Source organism: Oryzias latipes, chromosome 16, assembly GCF_002234675.1.
Source record: "Oryzias latipes chromosome 16, ASM223467v1".
Taxonomy (NCBI): domain Eukaryota; kingdom Metazoa; phylum Chordata; class Actinopteri; order Beloniformes; family Adrianichthyidae; genus Oryzias; species Oryzias latipes.
Window position 1 is genome coordinate 32878701 of NC_019874.2, and position 11987 is coordinate 32890687.

An 11987-nucleotide genomic window follows, 5' to 3' on the forward strand; every position below is an offset into this window, starting at 1 on the left:
ACATTCAGCATACAACATTGAAAGTATCCAAAATGCCACTTTTTTAAAAGATTACACAAAACTTTCACTGGATTATTGTTGGTAAGGGTCTTCACTAATATCACAGCAAGTTTGAAGAAGATTTACTGTATAAAATTAAAGATATTAATATTATAGTCTCATTCAGGCTGTCAAATTCACATTCAGCATACAACATTGAAAGTATCCAAAATGCCACTTTTTTAAAAGATTACAGAGAACTTTCACTGGATTATTGTTGGTAAGGGTCTTCACTAATATCACAACAAGTTTGAAGAAGATTTACTGTATAAAATTAAAGATATTAATATTATAGTCTCATTCAGGCTGTCTCATTCACAGTCAAAGTATAACATTGAAAGTATCCAAAATGCCACTTTTTTAAAAGATTACACAAAACTTTCACTGGATTATTGTTGGTAAGGGTCTTCACTAATATCACAGCAAGTTTGAAGAAGATTTACTGTATAAAATTATAGATATTAATATTATAGTCTCCTTCAGACTCCCTCATTCACATTCAGCATACAACATTGAAAGTATCCAAAATGCCACTTTTTTAAAAGATTACAGAGAACTTTCACTGGATTATTGTTGGTAAGGGTCTTCACTAATATCACAACAAGTTTGAAGAAGATTTACTGTATAAAATTATAGATATTAATATTATAGTCTCCTTCAGACTCCCTCATTCACATTCAGCATACAACATTGAAAGTATCCAAAATGCCACTTTTTTAAAAGATTACAGAGAACATTCACTGGATTATTGTTGGTAAGGGTCCTCACTTATATCGCAAAATGTTTTGAGGAAATTGATTGCAACAAGAGTAAAAAATAATAAATATAGATGTTCACATTTCTGGAGTCAAACCTCTGGAATTGTTTCCTAATGATTTCCAAATGACAGAACAAAACGCAGCATACACCATTGTGTAACCTGTTCAATAAAGCTTTATTAGAGGTAGTTACAGCAAAACAAAACTATAGTGGATGTCCCTGTGAAACAAATAGGTTGCATTAAACATTTCCTCACCATCCTGAGCAAGCACTAATGTGGAAGGCAGAAAGACCCTTTTCTGTTTTATTTGTTTCCTTTATAACTTGTCATGTCCAACAGCTGAGCAAACAAATGAGAGCTGAAAGCCTCTTGAGTTGGACATATTTTACTGTTACAAAAGAGGTATGTGTCTTTTGACACACTAGGTGTATATTGTAATTAACCCCTTTTGTAATTTAGGCTATACTTCATCTCAGTGAACGGAAAAAAATAGGAGGGGAGAAGAGCGTGATGTTCGGGGGGGGGGGGGGGGGGGGTAGGAGGAGGATTATAGAAGGGGGAGCAAAACCCAAGAACCAGCATAAGGCAAAAACATTTCTGGAGTTTCATCATCACGGTCAAGTAATGATGAACACTCGTACGGTAGCAGATAGATAACAAACGCCCATCGGGGAAATCACATCCGCCACCCAGGCTAGGGCCAGCCAGCAAGACCCCACAGGGGCCCCCATAGCCAGAGTGCAGGGAGGCACAGAGGGGACAGAGAGTGAGGTGAAAATCTGAAAGAAGGAAGAGTCGTCAACATGTGGGCTATAGACACTAGGTATGCAATAGTCCTTATTGTAACTGATATATTAATGATTCAAAATCGGGCTTCTGGGTCAGTTAATGGTTGTATTAATTAAAGCAGCAACTCCTTTTTTTTACCTGCGCAGAAAAGCGCTTTGGGTTGTGTGCATGAATGTTTTCTGGCTGTGAGCTGCATGTTGCGTGCGTTCTATGTGAACCTACGTGTGTTTTCTTCAGTTTGTTGATGTGTGTGCGGGATTGCGTGCGCACCAGTTCCGTGCATAAATACATACTTACCGGGGATGCCTTGCCTTTACATTTACATATGAGGGGGGACTTGAAAAATAAAGAAGAAAGAAAAAAAAATAACGTAACAAAGCAACAGAACTACCAACTCAACAGGAATAAACCTCTGGCAGAACCTGACTAACAATGGACAGTCATCTGCCTTGGCTGGTTGAGAGCAGAGAATATGTGAAAAGTAACCGCAGATCAGGAACACCTGTCTGGGAAACAAAAATACAGAGTGACTAAGTGAAAGCAGTAATTTTCAAACAAGTATTGACATATGCAGTGTTAGGCGTATAAAAAATATAAAAACATCACTGACATTTTACTTTCAGAGATTAAAATAAGAATAATCCTGTAAATGAGACTACACTGACAGGATGGGTTAAAGGAAAGATGTTTCCATGTCCTGTGCACACAAACAGCATTTCCACTCCTTGGCCTTTGCATCTTCATACTCTGCTGTATCCATTGGCACGCACTGGACATGGAACCACCGGCTGCATTCATCACATTGTATCTGCAAGTCAGAAACACAAATGCCTAACTTAAAGAATGAATATTGTTCAGACGGCACTGCACTATTGTGACATCAGAAGTCCTTGCTAAAGACATGGTGCTGTACAATGATCTTACTGAAGGGTTACAGCACAGCGTCACTCACCACCAGGTTTCATAAGTTGTAGTTCAATGGCTTCAATACACTGATCACATAATTTGATAAAATTAAAGAAAAAAAAATAACAGACATCTCCTGAAGGCCATTAGATGTTCCAACACCATCCCCCTGAACTACCTCCAATATTGCACGCTTACCCAGTCAGTGTGGGAAGGTCCAGTACTTAATGTTGTGGCACACATAGCACAGTCGTTAGTCTTGTCGAACACTGAAATGGAAAAGGGACGTCAATCATCACTGGGAGTCCAGTGGGCCAAGATGGAGAGTTAATGCTTGCACCTGAAGCCTGAAGTAGTGCAAGAGCCAGTTTTTTTCGTTCCTGTGCCATCTCCACCACTGTTGTTTGGAACACAATATTTGGCGGGTCTGGGAATTTTTGCATTATCGACCGTGCCATCTGAACAAAACAGTACATGATATCAGCATAAGGACCTTAGTCTCACTGTGGGGTAATACAGGTGAGGTACATGTCCATAACACATAAGTCTTGTGCTACCATGATGGTAATTACACCACAACTGTTTCCATCCTGCTGACATGGGTGTGTCATGGTTCCCCCCCTAAATTTAATGTCCACCCAGTCTGTCCTGTTGTGGCAGGTCCTCCTCATGTTAAGATACTCCCTGTAATACATTACATAAAAAAGAAAGTCTACCATCTTTCACACAAATATTTTGTCAAAGACTTTACAAAAGTATGCATGAGTTTACAGGCATACTAGTCTGACAAGTGGTGAAAGTGTACTCATCGAATTGTATGTGGAATGATTAGTGGTGTTGATGTGGGATTACCGAAATTTCTTTGCTGCATGATCAGACTCTGCCAGCTCTGTCGTAGATTGCACAGGATCGAGCAAGTAGACAGTACTTTCAGCTGCATTAATATACTACAACCAAAATAATGTCATGAAATAAATGCTTTGTATAATATTTCACATTTGGGCTAAGAAGTCACTCACCAGAAACTTCCAGTGTGTATTGTTGTAGTTAACACAGGATGCAATGGCTTTGTAGTTCTCAAAATTTATCTGTTTCAGATTGAAAAGGAAAAACAGTGGAAATAAGCATTTATTTGACACCACAATACCACTGCATGCATATTATGCTTTGGCCAAAACGTCTTAACATACATGCTGCAGCTTCTTTCATTCACAATATCACATAGAACTGAAATGGTATTTACTTTTGCCAAGCTTTGCCTCCGGAACAATTCTCTCTTGTCATGCACAATCACTCCAGCCGTGTAGTGGTTCATGATGTAGATTGTGTCTGACAAATTATGTTGATTGGCAGTAAGATGCAAGAGGCACTCGATGATCTAAACATGCATAGAGAAACCATGCCATTCAGCATTGGATTATATCAAGGTGATGTCCTCAACTAACATTTATATACGCCCCCACCCCCCCACTATTCTTTGTCCATTTGTATGGCCATCCAACGATATACACTGGGACCTGTGGTTTCTGAGGCGATAAGATCAGTATTGTGCTAGTATCCAATGTCACCTCATGATTTGATTAGTTATTGCTACAAACCTCTCCTGTGAGCCACTGATGAGGTACAAGGGGACAAAGTTCACTGTGGTGGATAATGAGGTTGTTCCCTCTAATCTGAGAGGGAATGACAGAGACAACCACTTCCGTCTTTTGTCTCCTCCACAATGTAGTAAGCTAAAACAAACATATTTTGGTAAACATGTAGATGATCTGACATAAAGTATACTTTGCAATCACTTTCAGTATCAATGTAAGACATGCAAGGGCATGGGATTTACTGTGCCGATCACTGTGCATAATCTCACCTCAGACTCTGCTGTTGCTCTGTGTGTTTCTCCAGATGTCGGTGCAGCTGTTGGCTGTTCCTGTTGTGGAGTGCATGAGTAGAGCAGTATTGCTTTTAGCAGCCACTAACCATTGTGATATCCCTCAATGGAACTGGTTTCACTTTCAGAGGTGTGAACCTCAAAGAACATCTCTACTTCGACATTGAAGCCACTTGCATGACACATGGGCTTTTCATGTGTGTGTATAATACATTCCAATATTGAAACAGTGCTTCAATTGCAACAACTGAATATTGGTTACAAGTATGCCATAATAATAAAGTAACTTCTATAATGATGTAATGTTAACAATGTTTCTACTTCGTGTTGCAGGTATGAAAAACCAAACATAAAACGACTTCATTGACACGACATAATATGTGGTAAAAGACTGGTACAAACCTGTGCTTTCTTCTGTGTCAATGTACGGTTCTAAAGGGGTCACAAAGACAAATACTAGCGTAAATACTAGCGTTTGATGGAGGGAACTACATTTTTGAGTGAAGGATATTCACAGGTAAAACAACAATATGAATTTTGATAGTTCCAGTCACAAGACTGTTACACAGCACCTCAGGTTCTGGCTTCTTGAATGGCAAAGTTGTTGCCAATGGTGAGACATAGACACCTTTGCGCCCCACTCTGCCTTTCTTCCACCTTTCAACCTCCACTCTATGGGACTTAAGTTGCAATGAGTTAATATTGCATTTGGACCGCCATGTAATGTGCCAATTCTGAGTCAAATCTTACTCTCTTTCTGGATAGCTCGGTGTCTGCATATTCCAGGAGCAGGGCGTCATGCATCTTTTGGTAAACAGTCACAAAGTCATCTAGTCGGCTCACAGATTTCCTTTGGAATCTAATTTGCTTTAGGTCCCACTGGCTTTTTTCCATGATTCCTTGTGTCCTGTTTGCCATTGTGAAGTTCTACAAAATATGTCTCTTGTTGGAATTAAGATTCTTCTATGCAGCCAGTCAAAGCATTCCATGTCGATGCAAAGAAATGCTTCCAATTTGATTAGGATATTACCTGTTTCCTGGTCTGGCTGACTTCGTTATAACGCTTACTGAGATTCGTGTAAGCCGGACCGGTACCGTGGCGCCCCAAATCTCCTAAAGATAATAAATGCATGATATAGGATATGACAGGGGCAAAATTATACAGTCAGGTTATACATAACATCAAGTAGATACCAACCTAACATTAATCCAGACCAGAGTGTTGCATGTGGGAGAAAATATTTCTCCAAACTGGGAATGAATCCTGGGGCGTAGTAAATATTGCATACCCCACAATGGTCCAAAGGTGCTCTCTGAATAATTTCTTGGAAATGAGACTTCAATGGAGCACTTCCCACTGCATGCTGAAAATTATAATCATAACAGTATTAATTAATGACAGCACATCTGGAAAATAATGTGGGAAACCATTATTTACCTTCCTCCTCCCACAATAGTTCCTGCCAAATAGGTTAAAGTCAGTGCAAGACCGCTTCTAAAGATCAGCAGTCTTGCACTCCTGTGTTTACGTCATTTTAGCACCACCTAGTGGTTTAATTCTCTCCCAACTTTAGTGATTTCTCTAGGAAATATGAATAATTACTGGACTCAAAGTGATTTAGATGGTTCCCAAGATACAATGTCATTTGGTTTGTTCCGACATTCACGTTCCCTTATCATTTCCTCCCAATCAATCCATAACAGATTCTTTTAAAATTCATGTTATTTATCCATAACTTTGTAATTAGGACCACAGACAAATGCTGTTAAAGATCTCAACCCTGCCATCTTTTGACAGAGGTCATGGATTAACTTCTCGTTTGGGATAATTTTCAGATGGATGTTTAATACCTTCGTGGGCAACACTTCACTTAGTATTTGGCCCTCCACATATTTACCTTGTAGTTTTCTGGAGTGATGGTTCTGTCAAGATCAATTGTGCCAATTTCTTGCATCAGTCCTATGAGGTTATCATAGTTCTTTTCAACATTTGGTCCAGAACAGGGACTGTTGAACAGAGCAGTAGCACTGAGAAGAACCTGGTCCATCTGTTCTAAAGTGGATGAACATGCCAATAGGCCAAAGATGTGCATCCCAAGCTTGTAGTGTGCAGGAATCCTGAAAAGAAATGGATGGATAAATTGACATCACCATTTACAGACATTTATAATTTGTATACATGCCATATGATGCACTTACTGCTTTTTGCACAGGTCCTTGGCATTCCTCATGATGTGACTTAAACATCGATGGAGGATTGGCAGGTCAAATTGTGTTTTGGAATATTGACCAGTGATCAGCTGATAATATTTAGTCAACAGATCCTCTAGCGCAGTGTGGCAAAAGGTAATGGAGATGGAATGGAGTAGGACAAGGGAGCCATCACAGATAATCATGACAGGTCTCTTGTTTGCCCCATGTCCATAGAGTCTCACCAGGTCAGTCTGAAAGGCCTGCAGAAAATATGTGACCGATGCGGTGGTGTGGTCACATGTAACATATGTGGCTACTGGCAGTGGGGATGAACCCTTGGATGGGTTTCTCACCACCAGCTCGTAAACATAGTAGGGTGGACTTTGCTTGCTTTTTTTCTTAACGATGTTGCCTGTTGCGTCCAAGTACACTATATCCTCTTTGCATCTTTTGTAAAACACAGAGAGCGTTTTCTTCGACCACAACATTATTCCCTTGGGATGCAGCATCACTTTCTGCAGGACCTCTGTATCAGTGCCTTTCAGGTTATCAATAATTGTCTGGAGACTTGTCACTTCATCAGAATGTGGCCTTTCCTTCTGTCGCTCAGTCCATGATATATTCTTCAACACACCTGTGCTCACTGCATCATCCCTACATCCTGATTGTACTACAGGTGGTGGCAAACTGAGCATAGACTCCAAGTATACGCTCCGGGGGTGCTTTGTTTGCAGTATGCTTGCGGTTGTCTTTCTGGAATCAGCACGGACTGGCCTGCTTTTTGTCTCCAGGGTGTTGTGGCACACATTACCCCCTGAAAACACCACCACGGCTTTCAAGCTGCTATCAGTGACTGTCACAGCTGCCTTAACAGGGCAAGCCTCAAAACGACAATAGGCCATACAACGGAAAAGAGGTGCCTTTGTCGTTGAAAGGAGGGTTTTCACACAGTGGTGTTTGAACCCAAAACTGCAGTATGGATTAACTGATTTGAGACCTTTGGCTACAACATTGGTCCACTGCAGTCCATGGAAGCGCCTGCCTGACTGCATGCGTCTCAACTGTTGCCAGTCACTTTTACTGATGACGAAAAAGCATGGTTGTGCTGGCAAGGGGTACTGAAAGGTGTCCAGGTCAATAGTGCTGGGTGCAGAGAAATCTGAGGTGTTCCCATTCCCATCCAGACTCTATAACAGAGGTATTTGTTACCAAAATGTAATTTATCAAACTGATTATTTGTGATACCCATTATATGACAACATTGAATTGGCAATTTTATGTTTGTAGCAACAACTACCCTGCCAACATGCGCGCCACAACTTGTTATTTAAATGGTGAACAATTTCTAACAAAACTCTACAGACTTAGAAACATTAAATTGAATGACATTACCTCGTCACCACAGGGTGAGGATTTGGATTCAGTATTAGAGTCCTCAGCCGGGTTAAGTCCTGACTGTGGAGTCGCATCAGTGGCCTGCAATCATTTGGTTAATCAGTGTTTCACATTGATGACATTGATAACCGATTTAGCAATGTGGCGATAAAGTTTGAATGGCAACTCATAGGTCAACACTAGGTCTATCTAGGCCATTATCTATTGATGAGTGTACACTAGGTAGACATACCAATGGATAATAGAAAACCACAGTCAATCTCCCACATATTATTTTACCGTGATGCGTGTGGCATCCTCTGAAGGGGTCTTCTCGGTTTCATTAATGCTCCCCACCAAGACATTTGTGACCATTGAATGTTCCTATAAACGAGTGGACAAGTATAGATGATGAATACAAGTTAATGCCAAACTATTACGAATATTATACATTTTGATGTTCTACAATTTCCTTTGCATAACTAGTAGCAATTCTAGCCATTTTCATCCTGTTCTTAAAGGTGTTGGGCACTTGCAACTGCTTGCTAACATTTTCCCAGAACCCTGCTTCAGTGTGAACACTGTAGTCAGTGACACTGGCTCCAGGTTCTGTGAATTTAGCCACAGCTCCTGCAATTTCTTCCACACCTTTAGAAGTTTGCCGTGCCTTTTATGTGAAAACGAGATGTCAATATATTACATGTTTTGTTCATAATGTAAGGCACAGTGTAAATTACATTATGCATATGACCAATAAAAAAAATAGCCAACTATGTTGTACTGCTCCAAATAGTGAAATATTGAGGTTATACAAACCCTTCCAAATGAGGAAAACGTACAAAACCTGTAAGCACAATAAAGTAAATTGACAATTGTTGTCTCACTATTGAGAAACACATAAATTAGGTTATGACTGTAACAGGGGCCTCAAACCACAATAATCATCCTTATAGATTGAAGTGTTTTTATGGAAAACATACACACATTAATCTTAAGTCTGTCACACTGTGCCACAAATTGCACACAATTAAGAACCTCATTATACACATATACACATGTGTGTGTATTGGTATTACTCATACAAATGTAATTGTGATTGAGGCAAATAAATAAAACTTCATGACAACAGCACTTACCCTTTCTTCATGATTTCGTAGTAAGTAACGTGATATGTTCGCAACGTGATATGTTCGCAATTTGATATGTTCCCACCAACTTGGCTATACCTAACTGTTGGAGCAATGAACTGAGGTGATTTAAAGGCTCCTAAGTGGGAGTGCTTCCAGACTCCAGTTGGCTCATCCGTGCTCCAGTTCCTGACCGTTTACCTCGCCTTTGCTCCTGCTCCTACACCTGGCTGTGGATCCTGCCTCTGGCTCATCTCTGGCTCGTCTCTGCTCTGTACCTGACCGAGTACCTCGTCTCTGCTCCTGCTCCTACACCTGGCTGTGGTTCCTGTCTCCGGCTCGACTCGCGCCTTTGACTGTCCCGATAACCACGGCTGGATGAAGCTCGTCTGCTGGACTTTTATATATGTAGTTGTAGATTTAGATAAGTTAATTCTTCTCTAAGATTTCTGGTAAATCGCCTGTCCGTCCTGGGGGAGGATCCCTCCTTCATGTGGGCACCCCTGAGGTTTCTTCGTTTTTTCCGGAATCCGGTTTTTTTTGGGAGTTTTTCCTTACCGCGAAGGGGGGTCTAAGGGCAGGGATGCCAGTATAGCTTAGTCAGTTTGTTAGTTCATTTTAGTATTTTTCTATTGAACTCTTTGTATTCGTGATCCTTTTGATTTCATGTTTTACTTCGAAGCCCATCGAGACGACTGTTGTTGTGATTTTGGGCTGTACAAATAAAATTGAATTGAATTAATTGTGTCCCAAGCCGCACCTTGTTGAATGACCAAGTTTTTTGAATGAAGCTTGACGAGTACTGAGGAGTGGTTTCTTTCTAAATAACAAGTGTCTAAACAATGCCGATAAAATATGATCAAGAGAAGGTTATTAGAGAAAATTGGCAGAGAAAAGAAGATCTAAAACTGCTTTGAGACTCCAAAAGTGGCATTTTGGATACTTTCAATGTTATACTTTGATTATGAATGAGACAGCCTGAATGAGACTATAATATCAATATCTTTAATTTTATACAGTAAATCTTCTTCAAACTTGCTGTGATATTAGTGAAGACCCTTACCAACAATAATCCAGTGAATGTTTTGTGTAATCTTTTAAAAATTGGCATTTTGGATACTTTCAATGTTGTATGCTGAATGTGAATGAGGGAGTCTGAAGGAGACTATAATAATAATATCTTTAATTTTATACAGTAAATCTTCTTCAAACTTGCTGTGATATTAGTGAAGACCCTTACCAACAATAATCCAGTGAAAGTTTTGTGTAATCTTTTAAAAAAGTGGCATTTTGGATACTTTCAATGTTGTATGCTGAATGTGAATGAGGGAGTCTGAAGGAGACTATAATATTAATATCTTTAATTTTATACAGTAAATCTTCTTCAAACTTGTTGTGATATTAGTGAAGACCCTTACCAACAATAATCCAGTGAAAGTTTTGTGTAATCTTTTAAAAAAGTGGCATTTTGGATACTTTCAATGTTGTATGCTGAATGTGAATGAGGGAGTCTGAAGGAGACTATAATATTAATATCTTTAATTTTATACAGTAAATCTTCTTCAAACTTGTTGTGATATTAGTGAAGACCCTTACCAACAATAATCCAGTGACAGTTTTGTGTAATCTTTTAAAAAAGTGGCATTTTGGATACTTTCAATGTTGTATGCTGAATGTGAATGAGGGAGTCTGAAGGAGACTATAATATTAATATCTTTAATTTTATACAGTAAATCTTCTTCAAACTTGTTGTGATATTAGTGAAGACCCTTACCAACAATAATCCAGTGAAAGTTTTGTGTAATCTTTTAAAAAAGTGGCATTTTGGATACTTTCAATGTTATACTTTGACTGTGAATGAGACAGCCTGAATGAGACTATAATATTAATATCTTTAATTTTATACAGTAAATCTTCTTCAAACTTGCTGTGATATTAGTGAAGACCCTTACCAACAATAATCCAGTGAAAGTTCTCTGTAATCTTTTACAAAAGTGGCATTTTGGATACTTTCAATGTTGTATGCTGAATGTGAATGAGGGAGTCTGTAGGAGACTATAATATTAATATCTTTAATTTTATACAGTAAATCTTCTTCAAACTTGCTGTGATATTAGTGAAGACCCTTACCAACAATAATCCAGTGAAAGTTCTCTGTAATCTTTTAAAAAAGTGGCATTTTGGATACTTTCAATGTTGTATGCTGAATGTGAATGAGGGAGTCTGAGGAGACTATAATATTAATATCTTTAATTTTATACAGTAAATCTTCTTCAAACTTGTTGTGATATTAGTGAAGACCCTTACCAACAATAATCCAGTGACAGTTTTGTGTAATCTTTTAAAAAAGTGGCATTTTGGATACTTTCAATGTTGTATGCTGAATGTGAATGAGGGAGTCTGAAGGAGACTATAATATTAATATCTTTAATTTTATACAGTAAATCTTCTTCAAACTTGTTGTGATATTAGTGAAGACCCTTACCAACAATAATCCAGTGAAAGTTCTCTGTAATCTTTTAAAAAAGTGGCATTTTGGATACTTTCAATGTTATACTTTGACTGTGAATGAGACAGCCTGAATGAGACTATAATATTAATATCTTTAATTTTATACAGTAAATCTTCTTCAAACTTGCTGTGATATTAGTGAAGACCCTTACCAACAATAATCCAGTGAAAGTTTTGTGTAATCTTTGAAACAGGCCACTTTAGAAAAAAATGACATGACAGGACCTGATGTGATCTTTTACATGGAGAATCTTTATTTCTGTTTCATTCCATTCAAATCCATGCCATGCTCAACAACACACAAAACACTCTTGTTAATGTTCACACTCACTTTTAGAATCTGTCTGATTGCATACATTTCAAACAAACACATTATTGTTGGTAGTTCATTATAGAATGGTCA

At 38.7% G+C, this 11987-nt stretch overlaps 1 protein-coding gene across 8 annotated transcripts; it reads right to left on the reverse strand.

Annotated features, from left to right (window-relative positions):
- Positions 1–1320: 1320 nt before the first annotated feature.
- LOC105353816 lies at positions 1321–9209 on the reverse strand. Of its 8 annotated transcripts, none has more exons than XR_002289884.2 (20): positions 8247–9209; positions 7965–8048; positions 6579–7759; positions 6278–6497; positions 5578–5743; positions 5410–5492; positions 5130–5306; positions 4952–5059; positions 4782–4811; positions 4359–4418; positions 4093–4227; positions 3738–3872; positions 3514–3582; positions 3347–3441; positions 3052–3178; positions 2835–2952; positions 2693–2763; positions 2199–2396; positions 2020–2094; positions 1321–1924 (listed from the first exon to the last, which is right to left on the reverse strand). XR_002289884.2 is itself a non-coding variant. In XM_020702055.2 (18 exons), the coding sequence occupies exons 1-18, from the start codon at positions 8319–8321 to the stop codon at positions 2262–2264; spliced, it is 3069 nt and encodes a 1022-aa protein (XP_020557714.1). In that variant the 5' UTR covers positions 8322–9209; the 3' UTR covers positions 1321–2261. The 8 variants fall into 8 exon arrangements, 3 of the variants coding, with proteins under 3 accessions (XP_020557714.1, XP_020557717.1, XP_020557716.1); XR_002289883.2 differs by having other exon boundaries at positions 1321–1578; positions 1886–1924; positions 2020–2396; XR_002289880.2 differs by having other exon boundaries at positions 1321–2094.
- Between the last annotated feature and the right edge of the window lie 2778 nt (positions 9210–11987).